The sequence below is a fragment of the Sus scrofa genome, chromosome 1 (genome assembly GCF_000003025.6).
Source record: "Sus scrofa isolate TJ Tabasco breed Duroc chromosome 1, Sscrofa11.1, whole genome shotgun sequence".
Lineage (NCBI taxonomy): Eukaryota > Metazoa > Chordata > Mammalia > Artiodactyla > Suidae > Sus > Sus scrofa.
Window position 1 is genome coordinate 136198438 of NC_010443.5, and position 22963 is coordinate 136221400.

General features: G+C 36.4%; 1 protein-coding gene across 2 annotated transcripts in view; it reads left to right on the plus strand.

The window, feature by feature from the left end:
* AQR (aquarius intron-binding spliceosomal factor) overlaps nt 1-22963 on the plus strand; it is a 99685-nt gene that overhangs the window by 62584 nt on the left and 14138 nt on the right. For both annotated transcript variants that reach the window (XM_021098271.1, XM_021098273.1), the window contains 9 exons: nt 791-900; nt 5387-5522; nt 7367-7576; nt 9308-9445; nt 13774-13845; nt 15263-15450; nt 16368-16539; nt 18511-18681; nt 22481-22566. In XM_021098271.1, coding sequence (XP_020953930.1) covers nt 791-900; nt 5387-5522; nt 7367-7576; nt 9308-9445; nt 13774-13845; nt 15263-15450; nt 16368-16539; nt 18511-18681; nt 22481-22566 — 1283 coding nt within the window. The remainder of the gene's footprint in view (nt 1-790; nt 901-5386; nt 5523-7366; nt 7577-9307; nt 9446-13773; nt 13846-15262; nt 15451-16367; nt 16540-18510; nt 18682-22480; nt 22567-22963) is intronic.

Genomic DNA, 22963 nt, shown 5'->3' on the forward strand with positions numbered 1-22963 from the left:
TATATAGCCTGGATGTTTACAAGTCTCGATATTGGCTTCATGGGCAGGTTTAGACTAATGGTAAATTAGGAGAAATGCTTGAGTGGGAGCTAATTTTTAAATGTCATCTTTTCTTGTGTATCTTTCCATGCAGTGAAACTTTTGCCTTTCTGCAAACCCTTGTAACTGCATATTCTCAGATAATAAATACTAGGATATCAGGGAGCCCTAAATAGGAACACTTTGTGGGCAAATGGCTTTCATCAGGATAGTCTGCGATGAGTACCTTGCTCATGGTTGTATACAGAACTAATTTGGATTTTTAGCTTAAGATTGGAATGATGCAGTTTACCATTCCTCTCTGTAGTCCTCTTGATGTATTCTACCCAGACACCTCCTAAGAGGCCTTACACAACTAGAGAAACTCAGTTTTTTGCAACTCATGGAAATTGTTGAATAAAATGAAACTTGATGTGGTTATTATTTAAATAATTATTACCACTTGAGGGAAGTAGAAACTGAGCCAAAGCCTTCTCTTTTCATAAATAAGCAGAAATGTAATTGCTGGTTTTTATGATTTCCAGTTATTAATTTGACAAAGTATACACATGTAGCAATATCAGAAATCAATAGAAATACTATTTTGTTTAAACGGCCTAATGTAAGATGTTTCTTCTGTGTTTTGACTTTGATTATCTGACTAGGCAATGCTCATTCTTTTCTGTCCATCTGATTTTTAGTTGTTGCAACTTTTAAAAGGAGCCTCCTGATTCTTTAAAACTTACTATCATCCTTTTTTTTATTCTTCCAGGCCCTGAACCAGTTGTTTGAGAAAATCATGGCTTTAGACATTGATGAGCGCCACCTCCTGCGTCTTGGTCATGGAGAAGAAGAGCTGGAGACAGAGAAAGATTTCAGTAGGTGAGCAAATGGGGATGAGTTTTGAAACAGTATATGAGTTTGTAAAGAGTTTTTAACCTTCTCTTATTGATTCCTTTTTTTTTTTTTTTTTTTTTTTTTTTTGTCTTTTTGCCTTTTTAGGGCCACACCTGAGGCATGTGGAGGTTCCAAGTCTAGGGGTCCAATCCGAGCTACAACTGCTGGTTGATCTACACCAGAGCCACAGCAGTGCAGGATCTGAGCCTCGTCTATGACTTGTACACAGCTTATGGCAACACTGGATCCTTAACCCACTGAGCGAGGCCAGAGATCGAACCCATGTACTTATGGATGCTAGTCAGGTTTGTTAACCACTGAGCCATGACAGGAACTTCCTCTTATTGTTTCTTGAATGAAGAAACATTAGAAGAGAGCAGTGAATAATCTAACTGAATTCTGAAGGGTTCTACCATAACCTTCATAGTCTATACTCAGTTGACCCCAAGCCTGGTCATGATCTCCTTCAGCTTCAGTTCTACGTGTTTATGCCATTTTACCTCAAATGTACAGTTACTTCGGTGAAGAGAGTTACCTTGTTCATTCTTTTTTAAATTGAAGATTTCCATTTGCTTTCTATTTATCAAAATAATTAATGTTGCCAAACCAAAACTGCACAGCCTAATGCAATTCCTTTTCATGTTTCATCCTTTTAATTTGTATATGTTTTAGATACCAATTAAGTGGTTCATTTAACAAAATGCAATTGGAGATTAATGATAGTATAAGCTTTGAAGTTATAAGTATTATTTCAGTATGCCAGTTTAGCTGGACTTTATATTTAGTATTATATAAAGTGATTAAAGTTTTTACAAATCAGATTTCTTCTGCTGTTAGTATTTTGGTGTTTTCCTTCAAAATTGCTTTATAATAGTTCATTACATTTATACTTAAATTCATTTTTCAGCACAGTTTCAAACAATAGGCATAATTAACAAGCTGTACATATTTAATATAGTTTTTGACTATTGAACATTACTTGTAACTAATGATAGACATCAAAAGACTAAAAGAGTATTAAATTATTGTGTTGCATTTATTTTGGGGTTATTGTATTAAAGAGCTCACCAAACATTTTTAAGCTTCTAAAAAAAAAGTCAGGGGGCAGGATCAACTCTGATTAAGTTATTGGGGCTCTAGGTTTTTCATTTTGGATCGGCCAGTAATGCTGTCCATGTGTACTTTTTTTTTTTTTTTTCCTTTTTAGGGCCACACCCATGGCATATGGAAGTTCCCAGGCTAGGGGTCCAATCAGAACTGCAGCTGCTGGCTTATGCCACAGCCATAGAAATGCCAGATCCGAGCTACATCTGCAACCTATACGGTTAACCTACACAGTTATCCAGCAATGCCGGATCCTTAACTCATGGAGAAGGCCAGGGATTGAACCTGCATCCTCATGGATACTAGTCAGGTTCATAACCCACTGAACCACAACAGGAACTCCCATGTGTACTTCTTATTAATCCTGACTTACACAAGTGGGCTGAACTTTAAAATCTAATAATGCAAAATTCAGTCAATGTATAGGTGCTGATGGAATGCTTTAAATTTTGTAATTATAGTCGTATTATAGTAAAGTTTATAGTTTTTAAATATAGTAGAATTTTTTAAAGTGATTTCAGGTACTACCAACTTTCTCAAGAAAAAAATACTTTTTGCTTTCAGATACAGAAGTCAAGCCCCAGGTCTTAGTAATGTGTGTTTGTGCATATTATTTCATTTCTCTCTGTTTGTTATAGTTAAAAAGAAAAATAGTGACTTTCGTTTCACAATAAAAGTACTATCACTTTTCCTAAAGGAAAATTTGTATATCTAGTAAGATAGTAAAGAGGAAGTGATCATTCATAATCCTGCCTCTCCAAAATAATTTTTTGTTAGTCTCTTCCAATAATCTGCTGTAATTACGCCATCATTTATAATTGTGTACAGGCATACCTCAGAAATACTGCAGATTCAGTTTCAGACCACCATAGTCAAATGAATATCACATTCCCATAGTTTAACTAAAAAATACTTGATTGCTAGAGTTCCTCTTGTGGCTTAGCAGGTTAAGGACCCAGCATTTGCTCCTGGCCTCACTCACTGGGTTAAGGATCCAGCATTGCTACAAGCTTCAGTGTAGGTCATGGATGCAAGCTCAAATCCAGTGGCTGTGGCACAGGCTTCAGCTGCAGCTCTGATTCAACCCTTAGCCTGGGAACTTCCATATGCTTCAGGTGCAGCCGTAAAAAGAGGGAAAAATAACTTTTTGCTAAAACATGTTAACCACATCTAAGCCTTAAGTAAGTTATAATCTTTTTGTTGGTGGAGGGCCTACCTTGATGTTGATGGCTGCTGACTGATAAGGGTAGTGGTTGCTAAAGGTTGGGTGGTTATGGCAACTTATTAAAATGAGACAACACTGATGTTTGCCAAATGAATTGAATCTTCCTTTCATGAAGGATTTCTCTATAGCAGGCAATGGTGCTTGGTAGTATTTTACCCACAGTAGAACTTCTTTCAAAATTAGAGTCACTTCTTTCAAACCCTGCCATTGCTTTATCAACTAAGTTTATGTAAGAATCTGAATACTTTGTTGTCATTTCAACAGTCTTCATAGCATCTTCACCAGGAATAGATTCCATCTGAAGAAACTACCTTCTTTGCTCCTCCATAAGAAACAACTCCTCACCTGTTAAACTTTTATCATGAGATTGCAACAATTCAGTCGCATCTTTTTTTTTTTTTTTTTCAGGAAGGCAGGGGACCCGTGTGAAGAGAACTACAAAACCACAGGCCCCTCCTTCCTTTTTTTTTTTTTTTTTTTTTTTTTTGGTCTTTTTTGTCTTTGTTGTTGTTGCTATTTCTTGGGCCGCTTCCGCGGCATATGGAGGTTCCCAGGCTAGGGGTCGAATCGGAGCTGTAGCCACCGGCCTATGCCAGAGCCACAGCAACGCGGGATCCAACCCGCATCTGCAACCTACACCACAGCTCACGGCAACGCCGGATCGTTAACCCACTGAGCCAGGGCAGGGACCGAACCCGCAACCTCATGGTTCCTAGTCGGATTCGTTAACCACTGCGCCACAACAGGAACTCCTCAGTCGCATCTTTAGGGCCTAGTTTCCTTGCTACTTCTATGACAACTACAGTTTGTTTTCCTTTACTGAAGTCTTAAAACCCCTCAAAGTCACCCAGGAAGGTTAGGATTGACTTCTTCCAAACTCCTGTTAATTTTGATACTTTGACCTTTTCTAGTGATTCACGAATGTTCTTTCTTTCCTTTTTCTTTTTTTCTCTTGATGGCTGTACTCATGGCAAATGGAAGTTCCCACGCCAGAGATTGAATCTGAGCTGCAGATATGATCTACACCACAGCTGTAGCAATGCTGCATCCTTTAACCCACTGTGCCAGGGCCAGGGATTGAACCCTCACCGCTTCAGTGACCTGAGCCACTGCAGTCTTAACCTACTGTGCCAAAGCAGTAGCTCCAAATCATGAGTGTTCTTAATGGCCTCTAAAATGGTGAATCCTTTCCAGAAGATTGTCAGTTTACTTTTGTCCAGAACCATCAGAGGAATCACTGTCTGTGGCAGCTATAGCCTTTCAAAATGTATTTCTTAAAGGATAAGACTTGAAAGTCAAAATGACTCCTTGATCCATGGGCTACAGAATGGATATTGTGTTAGCAGGCATGAAAGCAACATGAATATTGTTGTACATCCCCGTCAGAGCTCTTGGGTGTGTTGTCAGTGAGCAATGATATTTTAAAAGGAATCTTCTTTTCTGAGCAGTAGGTCCAAACTGTAGGCTTAAAATATTTAGTAAGCCATCTTGTAAATAGCCAGGCTTTGTTCCATTAACAGAGCACAAGTAGATTCAGCATAATTCTTAAAGAATTTCCTAGGATTTCTGGAATGGTGAATGAGCATTGTCTTCAACTTATAGTCACCAGCCTCATTAACCCCTATCAAGAGAGTCATCCTGTCCTTTGAGGTGAGGTATTGACTTCTCTCTAGTTATGGAAGTCCAGGATGGCATCTTCTACCAATAGAAAACAGTTGGTTTTTTTTTTTTTCTACATTGAAAGTCTATTCTTTAGTGTAGCCACCTTCATTATCTTAGTAAGATCTTTTTAGGGCCACACCCACGGTATATGGAGTTCCAAGGCTAGGGGTCAAATCCGAGCTATAACTGCCGGCCTACACCACAGCCACAGCAATGCCAGATCCGAGCTGCGTCTGCAGCCTACACTACAGCTCACGGTAACACTGGGTCCTTAAACCACTGAGTGAAGCCAAGGGAGCAAACCCCCAACCTCATGGTTCCTAGTTGGATTTGTTTCTGCTGTGCCTCAACGGGAACTCCCAGCAAGATCTTTTGTATAACTTAGTTTCTGTTAAGATTTTCTTAAATATTTTACAGACAGTTTCTTTGAAAGTCTCTTCATTATGTAATTTTGCCTTTTTACTTAATTGAAATTTTTAGATATGGAAGAGTTAATTATGTCCTAGCTCGAAGAATAGAACTTTTAGAAGAAGTCAAAAGATTACAGAAGAGTCTGGGGGTTCCAGGAGATGCTTCATATACTTGTGAAACTGCAGGCTATTTCTTCTTATATCAGGTAAGAGATTAAGGGTTTTTTTAAATAATGCTTTATTATAGTATGGTCTCATCTGGGAACTGGTATGGGCTCTTAGTTCCTTCTTGAAAGCTTATTTTTCTTTGAGTAGACTAAAATGTTTGCTATTGCCAGCGCTATATTTGTGAATGTTAAGCGTTTGTGTTTCCTGTTACCTTCAATTTTCTTTACTAAATAACTTTGCTTGATGACTCATTCAGTGAAAGGCCAGTGCTACTACTTTTAATTTTTTTCCCTCTTTTTCTAATCTCTTTTTTTTCATTACGGTAGAAATATAACTAAATAGCCTAGGTACCCAACAATAAGAAATGCAGTTCTCTAACTTACCTTTAATATGCATATTAATCAACTAATGAGGGAAAACATGTTCTTTTTAAATTTCCAGAAATACATTTTTTTTTTTAAGAATTCATTTCAAAGTAGGACTTTAAGTTAAAACATTGTTTGACTTCAGTTTATAGAGATATGTTTTTGCTTTTGTTAGGGTTAATATTTGGGATATGAAAATCAATGAGAAATAGAAAGCCAAGTAAAATGAATAAAAATAAATTTTAATAGTCGGTTTACAGATAATTTTTAAATGGATTAAACATAAATAATGAAGTTTTTTATAACTATATTCTCTTTGTACTATTTGTATATTTTAGGTATAAATTATAACATTGAAATTTTAAAATGTTTATTAAAAAAAGAGTTTATGCTTGTTATAGGCAGATAGACAAACCACTTGAGTCCATTCAAAATGAGCAGGTTTCATAGGTTCTTGTAAAAACACAGAGCATATGCTAGGTCTTACAAAGTTGTATACATTAGACCCAGACTGTTTAGAAGTTTGAATAATGGAGTAAAGATCATGCTTAAGTGCATATTTGTCACAAAATAAGTCTCTAGGCTCTTAATGAAAACTGCTTTTTAAAAGTAGTAGAAGTAATATATAAATCGCAAAGGCTTAGGTAATTTGGGAAATATGAACTTGAGGCCTTATGGTGTGGATCAACATGCAGTAATCACATTGGGGAAGTTGTTTAAAAAGGAAATTCTCAATCTCAATCCCCAGCGACTTTCTCTCCATAAGGGATGGCATCTAGGAATCTTCATTTTTATTTAGCTTCTCAGATATTCTGCCTGAGGACCACACTTTGAGAAACACTGCAGTTATAACAAATTTTGAGAGAATTACAGAAATTGAGATTAAATACGAACTGAGCAGAGGTGTAGTTAATATTTATACCAAGATGTAATTAAACTAGCTATCTTAGAGAAGTTATAAAAGGAGCTTTCAAATATATGCTTAACTTAACCAGAAGTTCTTTGTAAATGTATTAAAGTGAATTGGAAGAATTATGAAGGTCCAGAAGAAGGGTTGACAAGTGTTAAATTGACTAAAAACTGCTAGAGCTGGACCTAACCATATATGGAGAAATACCAAGATAGTGAAAAAATAAGGAATTTCTTTGACCAAAGAGGGTTTTGTTTTTTTTTTTTTTTTTTTGATCATCAATAATAAACTGTTTTAATATATGTGGAAAATCTAAGTATTTGAATCAAAGTCCTATGAGATGATCCTTAGTTTTTTCTCCATCTGTACATTTTTGATTAAAGACTTTTTTTTTTCTTAGACTCTTAAAAATTACTTTTATAAAAGAAAGGCAGTCTTTCAGTAACTTGGATAAGAAATAGTTCCTATTGAGTAAAAGATTGCTTTTCTTTTCCTTTTCCTTTACCTACCAAATCTTATTTTTACTTGATGTCTTTTTAATTTTTTTTATTTTATTATTTAGACATAATAGCTGATAAATTTAACCTAAAGTCGCTTTTTCTTACAGGTAATGTCTCGTTGGGAAGAGTATATAAGCAAAGTGAAAAATAAAGGTAACACATTGCCAAATGTTACCGAAGTTTCCACTTTCTTCCCTTTTCATGAGTACTTTGCAAATGCCCCTCAACCCATTTTTAAAGGCCGATCTTATGAGGAAGACATGGAAATTGCTGAAGGATGTTTCAGGCATATCAAGAAAATCTTTACTCAGCTCGAGGTAAGGATTCTCAAGTTCGTTTAACTTTGCTTTAAAGGTTTTAAGCTTAATTGGTTTTCTTTTATTAAATGTGGTAAATAGAATATTCACACCTAACAAACCAATGTAATACTTTTAAGTGAGATTATTGGAAACATTTATTGTTGTAGTTGAAGAAATAAGTGAAAATTAAGATACATATTGAATCCCCATTATCCTGGCTTTTCTGGTGTGAAAGTCTTAGTATTTACAAAAGAAATGCTTCCATTAGTAGATTTAATAATGGTTCTTTGATTTGGAATTTGGCCATTCTAGGTTCTTTATGCCTTAGACCAGCGGGCAAAAAATGAGATTTCTGTTTTAACCAGGATGATTGTTCCTGCTTATTAAGGTGAAATAAGAATCACCACTATACAAAGGGGACAGAGAATAATATGTTTGGAACCCAGGGGCCCACTGGGATGCTTCCCTAGTTTTCTCATTCCTTATGGGAAACATCACTGGAATACTACAGCCATCCCGGAAAAGGATCACAGTCAGGCTCAGATTCCTCAGTAAGAAGGTTTAGGATTACTTCCAGTAAGAAGGACAAAGACTGTGTCTTTGTACCTTTTAGATATGATTATATCCCTACTTCCTACAACAATGTCTAGAACATAGTAGATGTTCAGTAAACAATGATACATGGTGTGGGTAAGTGGATAGAAATGGATGGATGGCAGGTATAGAAAAATAAATACACATATACATATTAGTATATGTATAATAATGATAAATTTAAAAACCTGCAAAACAGTATTATATTTATGATTATGTAAATAGAATATAAAAGGATTAAAACATAGGATTTATAATAATAGCTGCTTGGCCTGGGAGATAGGGGGGGAGATATATACACAAGATAGCTCTGCCTGTACCTGTAGTGCTTTAATTACTTAAAAAAACAAAACAAAAAATGTTTAAAAGTCAGAAGCGAGTATGATACAATGATCAGATTTGGTAAAACTTGACATTAGATATTGTTTGGGCTGGCTCGCCCCTCATATCCATCTATTGTCTACTCTCCTACTTCACTCTGTGGAGGATCCTCTGCTGCAGCAGGGCTAAGGCTGGTCCTTGGAGGATTAATTTCCCAGCCTCTTATGCAGCTGACTTCTGGCAGGGTTTAGCCAATGAGAAATTTGGCAGAAATAGAAGAAAGGGAGAAGCCAGGATATGTCCTCACCAGCTCCCTCTACCTCCATCTCTTCCGTAGGTCCAGTTTCTGCTGGCCTGGCCATTGTGGTTCCAACTTATTCTGGTACCCCAGTTTCTGGGCTCTGATAACACTTCCTCCCCTTTTTATACTTCTTAGCCTAGGAATGGCCATAATTTCCTACTGTTGCCAGTCTCTGTGTTAACTTCGCCTTTCCCTGGTTGGCTTTTCTGCTCCTCCAGCCTGTATAACCAGTTCCCTGCAATAAATTCCCTTTGGTCAGAATGCATGTGGTAGTGTCCATTTTCCTGGATTGCCCTTGAGTAATATAGGTACCATGGTAATTAATATTCAATATTCTCATTGATATTATCTTGGATATCAGCTATTATATGAACTCAATTAGTACCTTAATAGTGGACAGAATTATGATTCTTTAGGCTTATTTTGAGATCTTTATATTAATTTCTCACATTGTCTCATGAACTGGATTGTATGAATGCATGAACTTTTTAAAATTCCTAAAATAGTTTCTCATTATTCTCTTACTCTCATAGGAATTCAGAGCCTCTGAACTACTTCGAAGTGGGCTTGACAGATCTAAATACCTTTTGGTGAAAGAAGCCAAAATCATTGCTATGACCTGTACTCATGCAGCCCTAAAACGACATGATTTAGTAAAGTTAGGTTTCAAGGTAAAGGCTTAGATTTTAATTCCTTAATTCATCATCTATGCAGCTATTTGTTCTGTTCTGTTCCCTTCTCATCTTTTCTCATACTAGGTCATTTCCTTTGGATATAGCTACTTACTAAAGTTTACATTTATACTTACTTTAAGTGTCTTTTTTTTTTTTTTTTGGTCTTTTTGCCATTTCTTGGGCCACTCCCATGGCATATGGAGGTTCCCAGGCTAGGGGTCGAATCGCAGCTGTAGCCACCGGCCTACGCCAGAGCCACAGCAATGTGGGATCCAAGCCGCGTCTGCGACCTACACCACAGCTCACGGCAACGCCGGATCGTTAACCCACTGAGCAAGGGCAGGGACCGAACCTGCAACCTCATGGTTCCTAGTCGGATTTATTAACCACTGCACCACAACGGGAACTCCTAAGTGTCTCTTTTAAAAGTGATGATAACCTCCCATGTTTATAGGATTAGTAAGCTCAAAATCTTATTTTTCTAAATTTAGTTATCAGACTTACGTCTTTTAAAGTAATATTATAATCATATAATTATCTAACCAGTTTCTCATACTTGCTTGGTAAGGTAGGATTAATTTATTTTTTCCACGTTAAAAAAAATCTCCAGAACTAACAACTTTATAAAAACAACATTTGACAGTGGTTTTTTGCCTGTTAGACATCTATAAGCTTGCATTGTTTACCTTTTAAGCACAAATCCACTTCCAGTCATCTGTTCATTCATTAAATGAAAAGCCTTCTATGTGAGGATATGGAGTCTGCTTATTTATTTAAACTGTCAAAGGAGATATTTAAATGACTTCATCCTTTGATAAGGACTAGAGAGCTAAAGGGCAAGACAACCTGTTACTTGTGACTCAGTTGAAATGGAATCTAATAATTGAGCAGTAAATTTGAATTTACAGGCTCTTTGACTTTGCTAGTGCTACTGACCTAAACTCAGATTGTAGTGCAAATCATTTAACTTACCTGCCACTGGGTTTATCTGTTATTTATAATAATGTTTGTGTACTTGTTTGAATTCAGAGTTTACCAAAGCTTTTGTTAATGAAAATAACTGACAATTTTAAATGTTATGAGCTAACTGAAAGATAAGTGCTAAATAAATTCAAGGTGATAGAATTGTTGTTATCTTGGATTAAAGTTTCCTCAGCTGCAAGGTAGGAGAAATACAACAATTTATTAAAAGATAGTGTGAACTTACCCTAGTGGTGAGAACTTACCTTTTGCAAATTATTAGTGCGAATTTTTCACCTAAATATTTTGTTCTTAGGGCTGACTTTGATATTAAATCATATATGCATAATAACAAGGGGAAATGATGCAGCCTAAATTGAGTATTTATGCTTTCATGCAGCTGTTCACTTGCATACTCTAAAAAACAGTACTTGTAAAAAAAAAAAAAACAAAACAGTACTTATAGCTTATCACATTTTCATTAATCATTTTCTTACACTGTGCTATACATCTAAAGATAGTTAATGGACTTCCCGTCATCGCACAGTGGAGACAAATCCTACTGAGAACCATGAGGTTGTGGGTTTGACCCCTGGCCTTGCTCAGTGGGTTAAGGATCCGGCATTGCCGTGAGCTATGATGTAGGTCGCAGACGCAGCTTGGATCTAGTGTTGCTGTGGCTGTGGCATAGGCCTGCGGCTACAGCTCTGATTAGACCCCTAGCCTGGGAACCTACATATGCTGTGGGTGTGGCTCTGAAAAGACAAAAGACAAAGATAAATAAATAAAGATAGTTAAGATGAGTGCTGATGGTATCCCTCATATATTTTTATATTTTTAATTTTGAAGTTTTATTTTTATCAAACTTATACATGTATCTGATTTAGAGCTTTGTCCTTCTCACTTATATCAATAAAGAATATTACATTTCCATTTTATTTTATTTTTATTGTTTTCATTTTTTTGGCCATGCTTGTGGCATGTGGAAGTTCCCAGGCCGGGGATCAAACCTGAGCCACAGCAGTAACAACACCAGATCCTTAACCCAGTGGAACTCTTAAGGGAACTCCTTAGGCATTGTCTTTTGATTCTGTGTTGTCCCGGAAGAGACATGCAAGCACATTCATGTACATTTTTTCCTTTCTTAATACTTTCTTGATATAGTTATGTCATAATTTTGCTTTGTGACTAAAATCTCATTTTTAACAATCTATAGATATATTTTTATAGGTTAAATTGCATTAGATTTTCAGTTATTTCTCAGAAAGCAGGTTCTTTAAGCTGTTTTCTTTGAGCCGCTCCGCTCTGTTTTGCACATCTATCCTGCTGTTATCTTGAGAGTCCACAGGGGAACTTCTGAGAAAATATGGCTCCTTGAACCCTCTTTCTCTTAGGTTCCCACCAAGATGACCTAATTAACCATTGTAATAGGGAAATTTAGCATCACGTAGAGCTAAAGAAGACACCCCTCCATATGCCTAAAATTTCAGGTAGTTTCAATAAGAAACAGTGCAGAATTGAACCTTAACTTTCATCATGTCTAGTGGAAATCCAGCCTGGCTACCAATCTTGGACAAATGTAGATAGAAGCAAAAACATATTTTGGTAAAAATGAGTAGCATAGAAATTATAGGATGTATGAGCAATTAGTTTAAAAGAAAAGAGTTAATTAAGCATTAAGAGTAAATATGCTCCTCCTACTTTCCACTTTCCTGGAAAATAAAATAATCAGAGAAAACTTTAAAAATAGAAAACAGAGGAACTCTAATTTATGCTTAGTGGCATTCTCAAATAAGGTATTTTACCAGTAAAACAAGGAATAGGATATCATACTAAGTACCAATCCAAAATGGAAGGGAAAGGTAAAGCATGTTGAGAATAAATCTAGAGGAAAGGCAGATAAAAGAGAAGATACTACATGAAAGAAAGAATGAAGTTTCCTTAGGTTGGAGAAATACTTAATTTTTCATTATTTTTCAAACATGCAGTCCCTACCATTCCTGGAAACTGGGCTAGCAGGAAGGTACAGGCATTAAACAAGTATGTGACTATACAGATAGAATTGTAGATTGTAATGTGCTATGAGACAGAAGAAGAGAGTACTGTGCAAGCTGTCTTAGATTGAGAGGTCAGAGAAGGCCTGGGTAAAGTGGGCTTTAAGCTGATATTTCAAGAATGAGAAAGAGCCACTCAGACAAAAAAAGTGAAGAGAGAATAGCAGGTGCTGAGGGCCTGAGGCAGAAATGGTTTTATTTACCATTTCTGAGAAAATGAAATAGGTCAACATATTTGAAGCTTTAGAAAGTAAGGAGAAAGGTGACATATAAAGCAGAAGAGGAAGGCAGGGGCCAAATTGAATATAGGTCCCAATTAATACCTCTTTTGCGGTCCACACTAAGGGTCCTTTTTTCCTAAGACTATTGGAGGCCAATGAAGGGTTAGAAACCAGGTGATGTGATGTGATGACTATCATGTGAGTGGTTTAGAGGAGGCAAGACAGGAAGGGGTGGGACGAGTAAAGAGGTTGCTGGCAGTAGTCAGATCCTGGATTAGAGTGGTGGTGGTAGTAGAAATGGAGAAAAATGAATGGATTTTGAAATTTTGATGGTAAAATTGACGTGTTTTGGTGATGCACTGAATGCTGATGGCAGGGAAACAAAAGGGGATTGTTGAGTGCCAAGTAGTATTCATAACAATTACTGCAAAATACTACCCAGGGTAAGGGTACCAATGGAAATGACCACATATATAGGTGGATTTTTACTTATATGGAACTTAAAGAATTCGATTGAAAATAGCTAAGTTGGAGTTCCCATCGTGGCTCAGCGGTTAACGAATCTGACTAGGAACCATGAGGTTGCGGGTTCCATCCCTGGCCTTGCTCATCGGGTTAAGAATCTGGCGTTGCCGTGAGCTATGATGTAGGTGAGCTATGATGTAGGTCGCAGATGCGGCTCGGATCTAGCGTTGCTGTGGCTGTGGTGCAGGCCAGCAAGCTACAGCTCCAATTTGACCCCTAGCCTGGGAACCTCCATATGCTATAGGTGAAGTTCTAAAAAGACAAAAGACAAAAAAAAGAAAGAAAGAAAATAGCTAAGTTGATATTGCATTCCAAGAAATGATAAGCAAGATCTCCTCAATGCAGAGAGTTCCATAGTTAGAGGGCTTCTCTGAAGTTAAAGACTTGAATTGGAGAAGCAGCAGAATAATGGTAAATGAGATCATGAATTTTCCGTTTGAATAATTTGTGTGTTATTTTTGCCTGAAATTATTTGGGGTTATTTTGGACGGTTGTTACCGTTGTGATAGTTGTGTGGCTCTTAAGCAGTCTTTTTGACAAGGTTTCCCTTTTCTCCCTTTCTCAGTATGACAACATTTTAATGGAAGAGGCTGCTCAAATCCTAGAGATAGAAACTTTTATACCTCTTCTTCTACAGGTAAGATATTGAGTCTGAAGCAAAGAAAATAGAGTTTTAAGAATTAGGGTGGGGGCAGCATCAGAAAATTACATAGTTTTGGGGTGCTAATTGCCATAATTATATATTCTTCTTAACTTCATTACGTTTGATATTCTATTTTAAGATTGTAAACTTCCTTTAATCTATTCACTGGTTATTTAGTGTTTTGTATTGTATCAGGGGTACTATTTAAAAATTCATACTTTATCTCAACAAAAAGAGTAATTTTAATCAAGAAAATTAAATTGTTATTAAGTTCGGAGAGAAGACGGGTTATTTTTTGCATTTCTTTTGTTAGAGCTGTTTCTAGAATTGCTTATGATCTTGGTTACATTGCTTTTCTTTATTTTATGCCTGAATTTTTGAGTTAAATGTTGATGTTTAAAAATATTTTCTTACTGTACAGTAGCCTTTACTATTTATGGAAACATAAACAAAGTATGGAATTTTCAATTGCATAGAAGCTACTCTAACTTATAGGTAAATTGGGTTGCAAAGTTGTTTTATAAGCCAAATTATTTGGACCTTGGAATGTATTTTATCAGGATGTTTTTCAAGGAACAGGGAGACATGTAGAGTAGGAAACTGAAGTAGAATATAGGAAATTGAAGAAGGTACAATTATTACTTCTTTGAGGGTTCCAGACAGGCTCTTGGAGTAATTGTGATACAAGTACTTGAACATCTTTCCAGTTCCCTGCTTGGGTATCTGGTTTTTTTTGTGCACTCTTTGGCTGATTCTTTTTTTTTTTTTTTTTTTTTAAGGGAAAAAAATTGTATTACTAGAGTTGATTTACAATATTGTGCCAATTTCTGCTGTACAGCAAAGTGACATTCTCTTTCTTATATTATCTTCCATCATGGCCTATCTTAAGAGACTGTATTTAGTTTCCTGGGCTATACAGTAGGACCTCATTGCTCATCCATTCTAAATGTAATAGTTTTCATGTACTAACCCCAAACATCCATTCCACTCCCTCCCACCCCCCTCAGCAACCACAAGTCTCTTCTCTTTGTCCACGAGTCTGTTTCTATTTTGTAGATAGGTTCGTTTGTGCCATATTTTAGAGTCCACACATCCCTTTGCCTAATTCTAACCTAAGTGTCCCAGACCTCTTTGGGTTACCCTACCTGTTAAAGTGGGATAATTCTGTGCTTGTCTTCTCAATCCCTTGATCCTTTCCCAAACACTGGCAGTCAAGAGCAATTGTACCCATACAGGTGACTATAAATTTTCCAGATTCCTCTCTGTGGAGCTGGTGAGTAACAAGAATTAGTAAACTAATATAGCTGTTTTGTGAATAGCAAGAATCTTGTGTAGTCAATTGGAAATCAACAAGCCAATTTGTTAATTGGGGTATTTTGCCATTTCCACATTTTCTTTTGTTTGTTTCTAGAACCCTCAGGATGGTTTTAGCCGACTAAAACGATGGATTATGATTGGTGATCATCACCAGTTACCTCCAGTCATTAAGAACATGGCCTTTCAGAAGTATTCAAACATGGAACAATCTCTGTTCACTCGCTTTGTCCGTGTTGGAGTTCCCACTGTGGACCTTGATGCCCAGGGGAGGGCCAGAGCAAGGTAAAGAAGACAGGGGTAGGCCGGGGCTTGGTAGTAGGGATAGAATTCCTGTTAAGGACATCAGTTCCATGATCCAAGTATTTGATAGCATTTTTTTTTTTTTTTTTTTTTTTTGGCTGCACTCACAGCATATGGAATTTCCCAGCCCAGAAACAGAATCTGAGCTGTAGCTGCAACTACACAACTGTGGCAACACCAGATCCTTAACCCATTTTGCCAGGCCAGGGATCAAACCCACACGGACTCAGAGACAGTGCTGGATCCTTAACCCCCTGTGCCACAGCAGAAACTCTGACAGCATTTTTTTCATGTAGATGTTTAGCATTCCCTGCTATCCAGGAGTTTGGCTGGTGACAAAACTACAGGTTGGAAATTATCTTTATTGTCTTCATCATGGTGTATGAATTGACCAAATTATTTCCTTCATTTTACTCGTTGAGATTAATTTAAGTGAATTACAACTAAGGGGCTTCTTTTCACTGTCACTTCCCTTCATGCCCCCCAAAGATGTATGATTAATATCATTTTGAAATCTAAAGCTAAAAATGAACAAGAGGAGGACACATCAGTTCTTACTCACTTTGTAAAATGTATCCATTTCATAGTTACCTCAAAAATTTTCTTACGTTACAGACTCCTCCCAGATTTTTTTTAATTTAGGGAGTAAAGATAGCATCTACCTCAGAGAACACTGTGGATCTGTCATTTCTGTAACATTATCAATCTTTTATGATTTGGTTACCTGTTGGGGGGCGAAGTTTGAAAAAGCATTGTTGATAAAAAATGAGCATAAAATGAGTAATATGAAAATTAAAAGGACGAGCACAGTTCTTTAGAAACCCAAACCCCCTTATGTGTAGTAAAATGGATTTTGCCTTGCTAATATTTCCTGCTTGGGGGGAATTTGTCTTTGAAAGCTTATGCAACCTCTACAACTGGCGATACAAGAATCTAGGAAACTTACCCCATGTGCAGCTTTTGCCAGAGTTTAGTACAGCAAATGCTGGCTTGCTCTATGACTTCCAGCTTATTAATGTTGAAGATTTTCAGGGAGTTGGAGAATCTGAGCCTAATCCTTACTTTTATCAGGTAAGAAAAACATGAAACTTTTATTTTGCATTTGCCTGATTGAGTTACTTCATAACTCAGTGTTACTAAACCATTTGGCAAGCCATTGAATAAAGGAAAGTTAGATCTCCACTGCACACACAACACACAGATTTCTATTTCAGATGGGTTAAAGATACATACATCAAAGAAAAGAAACTATAACCATACTAGAAAGAATAAAATATTGAGGAATATACAATGTCAGGGTGAGAAAGGTCTTTTTAAGCTTGTTATCAAAATGAAAAACGATAAAGAAAAATATCGAATGACTTGAGCAAAATTTATTTTAAGCATTTAACAAACAATGGGTTGAAATCTGACTGAATCTGAATGTACATAGAACTCTTATAAATTGCTAAAAATATGTATAACAAACATCAACAGAAAAATCTGATAAGAAGAAGAGTATGCAGTTCACCAAAAAAAGATAGATTTATAGCAAATATAAAAAACTGGATGTATTTTTACCTCTGATAATACTCCTTTGGGGTAGGTTTGGGGAAATTCTATACTCATACAGTACGAATAGGAAAGTAATTTGGTGCACAAGTAAATTGTTAGTATGTATTAAAAGCAGGGTTCTCACTTCAAGGAATTTATCCTTAAAAAGAATGGGTAAATTTGCAAAAATTTATGTGGTAAAATGTTTACCACATCTTTTTCTTTTACTGGAGATTATTTTGAAAAGAAGAAACAACCTGAATGTCTTATCAATAGGAATTAATTACATGATTATTCCCTAAAATGAAACACTGAATAGCTACTAAGAGTGCTAATCCCATCATAACTTGGTTTACTTTCAGGAAAAATGTTTATGCTATGTTAAATGGAAAAAAAAAAAATCCAGTTACAGAATATATCTATAGTGTTCCACTTTATTTTTAGAAAGGAACAGCAAAACATATATATAGAAATATGTACAAATTATAGCAAAAAATCTGACAGCACGTCCCCCAAAATTGTTCTTTTATCTGTATTAGAGTTGATGCTTAGATAAATGTAGTTTGCTTTCAGTTTAGAAAATAGATTTACACTGGCATAAGGTTCCTGTCTTCTGAAGAACTAGAAAATTTAAATGAAGAGATAACTCAAGCTGTGTGTCACTGTGTCACCAGAATATAAATGATTTTTCTGAAGGTCCTTCTGTAATTTTCCTATTGCCTTTACGTGAAATCCCACTTTTTGTCTCTTTTTTGATTTTCATATTAAGTTTACTTTCTCAATTTGCTTTCTTCTCTCATCTGTTACTTCAGTTTAATCTCTACGAACTGGACAAAACAGTCTTGTATATGCTTCCTCACTTTCAAGTTAAGCCTTGGTTTTAAACCCCTCTCCGTCAGTCTTTAACTAGAGTCTCTACATTTCCAGTAAGCCAGGATGATTTATTTGAGGCCACATCCTCTTCACACCTAAAGTGGTCTGGTAGAGATGGCAACTATCAGTAAGAGAACAAGCACAAAACATACAAAAAGTACTAAGATGTATGAGGAAGAAGGAAAGACATTGTGTAAAAGTAGAGGAGTACAGTACTGCTCGATGTATATGCTATTAGACTTGATTTTCTACTGGCTTCTAAGATAGTTACATTGCTTCTTGGTGTTAATTTTTTTTCCCGTAACTGTAGTTGCAGTATGCTGTAGCAGAGCACTCTTGATCTGCATTATAGCTGTTGTGCTCTCAGAAATATTAAGCCTTTAAGTGGGTAACTTTTATTTTATGATTGTTCCATATATAGCAGATATCAAAGGGAAGTAATTACCACATACTGTTTTTTTATTTATCAGTGTTAACCTAGGGTAAGTTACTTCTCAGTTTTATGAAAGGTGTTCACTTGTCCAAGTTATTAACTTTTTACTTCTTGAGATGTGATAAATGAACAAATTGTGCTAGTTAACTATTTTCTCTATAAATGGAAATAAATACACAATCTGGTTAATGTTTGCATTACAGAATCTTGGAGAGGCAGAATATGTAGTGGCACTTTTTATGTACATGTGTTTACTTGGTTACCCTGCTGACAAAATCAGTATTCTAACCACATATAATGGGCAAAAGCATCTTATTCGGGACATCATCAACAGACGATGTGGGAGCAATCCATTGATTGGAAGACCAAATAAGGTAATTTTATAAGTATAGTATGTTCTTTTCTTCATTTTGTTGACAAGATGGAAAGATTTATATGTCTGTTCTACTTGGTTTCTTTGCTATCTCCTTTTAAGATATGTGAGAAAATCAAATAATAGAAACTCTATAAATTACAAATTCTCTGGGAATTAAGTCTGACAGTCATTGGTTTGCCATGAATGTCTATCTCAACTATCACACTGAAGATTTTTGTTGATGGGAATCAGAATAAATGTTTCCAAAACTTTTTGTTGGTGAAGTGTCTAATGAAACTGTTTATATACTGTTATAGTAGAAACAGTATTATAGCATTTTTTATTTTCTTTTTTTTACAAAGGTATAATTTTTACTGCTTCTTATTGTATATAGGAAAGTGTTTTTTCTTGGGGATAAAGAAAAATCATAAAGGAAGGTCCCGTGTGGCACAGCCAGTTAAGGATCCAACATTGCCATGGCTGTGGCACAGGTCGCAACTGCAGCGCAGGTTCAGTGCCTGGCCAGGGAACTTCCACATGCCGCAGGTGCAGCCAAAACAAAGGGGGGGGGGGTAATAATAAAGTACATTCATACTTTAGGAACTTTTTTCATACTTTTAAAATTTTTTATGTGATAAGATAGATTAATATGAATAAAAATGAGAATGCTGGATTTATCAATAAAGGTTTGAAAAATGAGAAAGAATAACAAAATATAAGTATTAGTAATGATGAAATTAGGACTTTGGTTGTGAACATGGCTGTATAAAAGCTCTTTCAGGGAGTTCCCTTTGCGACACAGCAGAAACAAATCTGACTAGTATCCATGACGATGCAGGTTCAATCCCTGGCCTCGCGCAGTGGGTTAAGGATCAGGCGTTGCCATGAGTGTGGTGTAAGTCACAGATGTGACTCGGATCTGGAGTGGCTGTGGCTGTGGCGTAGGCTAGCAGCTGTAGTTCTGATTCAACCCCTAGCCTGGGAACCTCCATATGCTGTGGGTGTGGCCCTAAAAAGCAAAAAATAAAAATAAAAAATAAAAGCTCTTTCACCTTTTCCTTTTTTTTTGGTCTTTTCTAGGGCTGCTCCCGAGGCATGTGGAGGTTCCCAGGCTAGGGGTCCAATTGGAGCTGTAGCTGCCGGCCTACACCACAGCCACAGCAACACGGGATCCGAGCCTCATCTGTGACCTACACCACAGCTCATGGCAATGCCAGATCCTTAACCCGCTGAGCAAGGCCAGGGATCGAACCCACAACGTCATGGTTCCTAGTCAGACTCGTTAACCACTGCACCACGACGGGAACTCCTCTTTCACCTTTTCTTGGAAATCATCCACAAGTAAGAGGAAAATGAGAGGAGGAGAAAACAAATCCCATTTTTAGTGAAATGATGCAGGTCAGGTGACTAAGATCAGGAAGAAAATGTGGGAAGAAGAAAATGTAGGGGACCAGTCTTCAAAGTGCCAGCAACAAAAACATACTTCCTTAAAGTGAGGGCATACTTTGAAATATAAGAGCCACATCCCTTTTATGCAACAACAGATGCAGGAATTGGGGTGAGCAGAAGCCTTCCTGGTCCCAGATTGGTTCTGAGAAGACTACAAATGAGCTCTATTTGAAAAAAAATAGACTGTCTCTATAGTAGCAGTGGAAAGGAGAACCATCTGTTGTGAAAATCACCAAGTCTTTAAAAAATAGTCCTCTTCACCCCAGCTTAACCTTTTGCATGTTGCTAACCTAAGAAACCCAGGTATGCAGTAGTGAAATAGAGGGGAAAAGGAAATTAGCACAAACTCAATTTATAAATGAGTGACAGAGCATCAGCATATATTATTTGATGAGATAATATGCTTCAGAAAACATGTCAGCCTAGAACAGATGGAAATTTTGAAGGCACATTTGGTATGAATTTTAAAATAATGAAGTACCCATTTCTGTGAGGGAAGGCTGCAAAGCAGAGAAAGCGAAGAACCCAAGAGAGGCAAAATGTGAGCAGGAAGAAAATAAAACAAAATTAAAGAAATGAAGACAAAACTAAAAGGAATATGGGGAGGAACAGACACTGTAGAACTATCATAAAGGATAGTGAAGATGAGAAACCAATAGCCTTGAAATTTTGAAAGTTTAGGTAGAAGAACCTAAGTGTCTGAGTCCTTTTATTTATAAGTAACAGAAAAACAAAACTCAAACAATAAGAAAAGTTACTCTCTCTCATAACAAGAAGATGAAAGTACCGTTCGTGGCTCCAGGGTTGGGTTACAAAGCAACTCAATGATGTCATCAAAGACCAAGGTTCATTTCATCCTTCTGCTCTGACATTCTCAGTGTATGAGCCCAGCCCTCAGACAAGCTCTCCACCTGGTCAGGATGGTAGCAGGACTTCCAGGTTATAATATCAACACATATGAACAAAAGGACTTATACCCAGAATATATCAACTCCTATAAAAGTCATTGTAAAACATGGGTATCCCAGTACAAAATTGGCAAGTGAATTGGACAGATACTTCATACAAGAAGACATATAGACTATTTATTGCCTTTGGAATGGATTAGCAATGAGATCCTGCTGTGTAGCACTGGGAACTATGTTTGGTCACTTACAATGGAACATGATAATGTGAGAAAAAAGAATGCATACATGTATGTGTAACTGGGTCACCATGCTGTACAGTGAAAATTGACAGAACACTGTAAACCAGCTATCATGGAAAAAAATTAAAATCATTATATATAAAAACGACGTACAAATGGGCAATAAGCACATGAAAAAATGCTTACTGTCACTAGTTGTCAAGGAAATGTAAATTAAACTTACAGTGAGGTTCTGCCACATACCGATAGAATGGCTAAAATTATAAAGACTGATAGTATACCAAGTGTTGGCAAGGATGTGGAGCAGCTAGAACTCTGAAACTGGAACATTGCTGGTAAATGTGTAAAGTGGTACAGCAACTTTGGAGAACAGTTCGACAGTTTTCTTATAAAGCTAAACACTTACCACATAGTTCAGCAGTTTTATCCCCAGGTATTTATCCAAGAACAGTAAAAACATGTATTAAAAAAATTTATACATGAATGTACATTGCAGCTTTATTCACAATAGCCCCAAACTAGAGACAACCCAAATGCCATAAGCAGATGAGTGAATATATTCATTCAGTGGAATACTATTCAACAGTGAGAAGGTATGAACTTTTAATGTGTGTAACCCATGGATGACTCTCAGAAGCATTAATGTTGAGTGAAAGAAGCCAGACAAGAAAGAGCACATACTTTATGATTCCATTTTTATAGAATCCTAGAGTTGGCAAAAAAACTATCTGTTGTGACAGAAAGCACATCAGTGGTTATATGGGGCCAGAGGATACAGATTTGATGACAAAAGGGACTAAGGTGATGGAAATTTTGATTGTGATGGCAGTTATGTGGTTGTATATATTGTCATATTTTATCAAATTGTGCACTTAAAATGCTGCTGGGCATCAAATTGGGATCCTAGGTATACAATTAGCTAAACACAGTTCCTGCTTTCATGGAGCTGAGTAATCTAATAGGGAGAAGACTGTTAACTCCACGAATAGGTGTTTAGTTATCCAGAGGAGTGCTGTAAGTATGAATAACATAGGAACATAGGCTAATCTGGTTATCATGGTTTATTTCATAATGTTCATTAACTTGTTCTTTCAATTCCAAGTATATGATAGTTGTGTTCTTTTGGGAGAGTAAGATTTTTATTTCTAGAACATTATTTAAATCATCCCTCTAGAGCTTTTACTTTTAAAAATACACCGTATTTTCCCTTTTATCCCCCCAGGTGACAACTGTTGACAGATTTCAAGGTCAACAGAATGATTATATTCTTCTCTCTCTAGTACGAACCAGGGCAGTGGGCCATCTGAGGTATGTAAGGAAAAATTTTCATAGTGGTGTTGAACTTTGCTATCTGCTTCAGTTTTGAGCTTCTGTGGCTAAGTAGTTTTAAATTTTAAGTTTAAAATACGGTTAATTCTTATGGCAACTTTTGGTGCTTTTTCTTGGAATATAAATAGTATGAAGTTCTTCGTGTAGTTAGTTAATCATTGCCATTGCTTCCAAATTTTTTGAATCTTAAATGTTTTGGTAATTTTAACTTTTTTACTCTTCAGGAACATTCAGAGATAGCATTTAATCATAAAGTCTTAATATATATATAAATATATGTATTTATCGCATAGTTGTTGGAATGCCAGAAATTAATGGAGGTGAAGTTATAAAAAGTCTTGAGACTTTTAAGAGTCATCAGTTTGTCATTGCACAA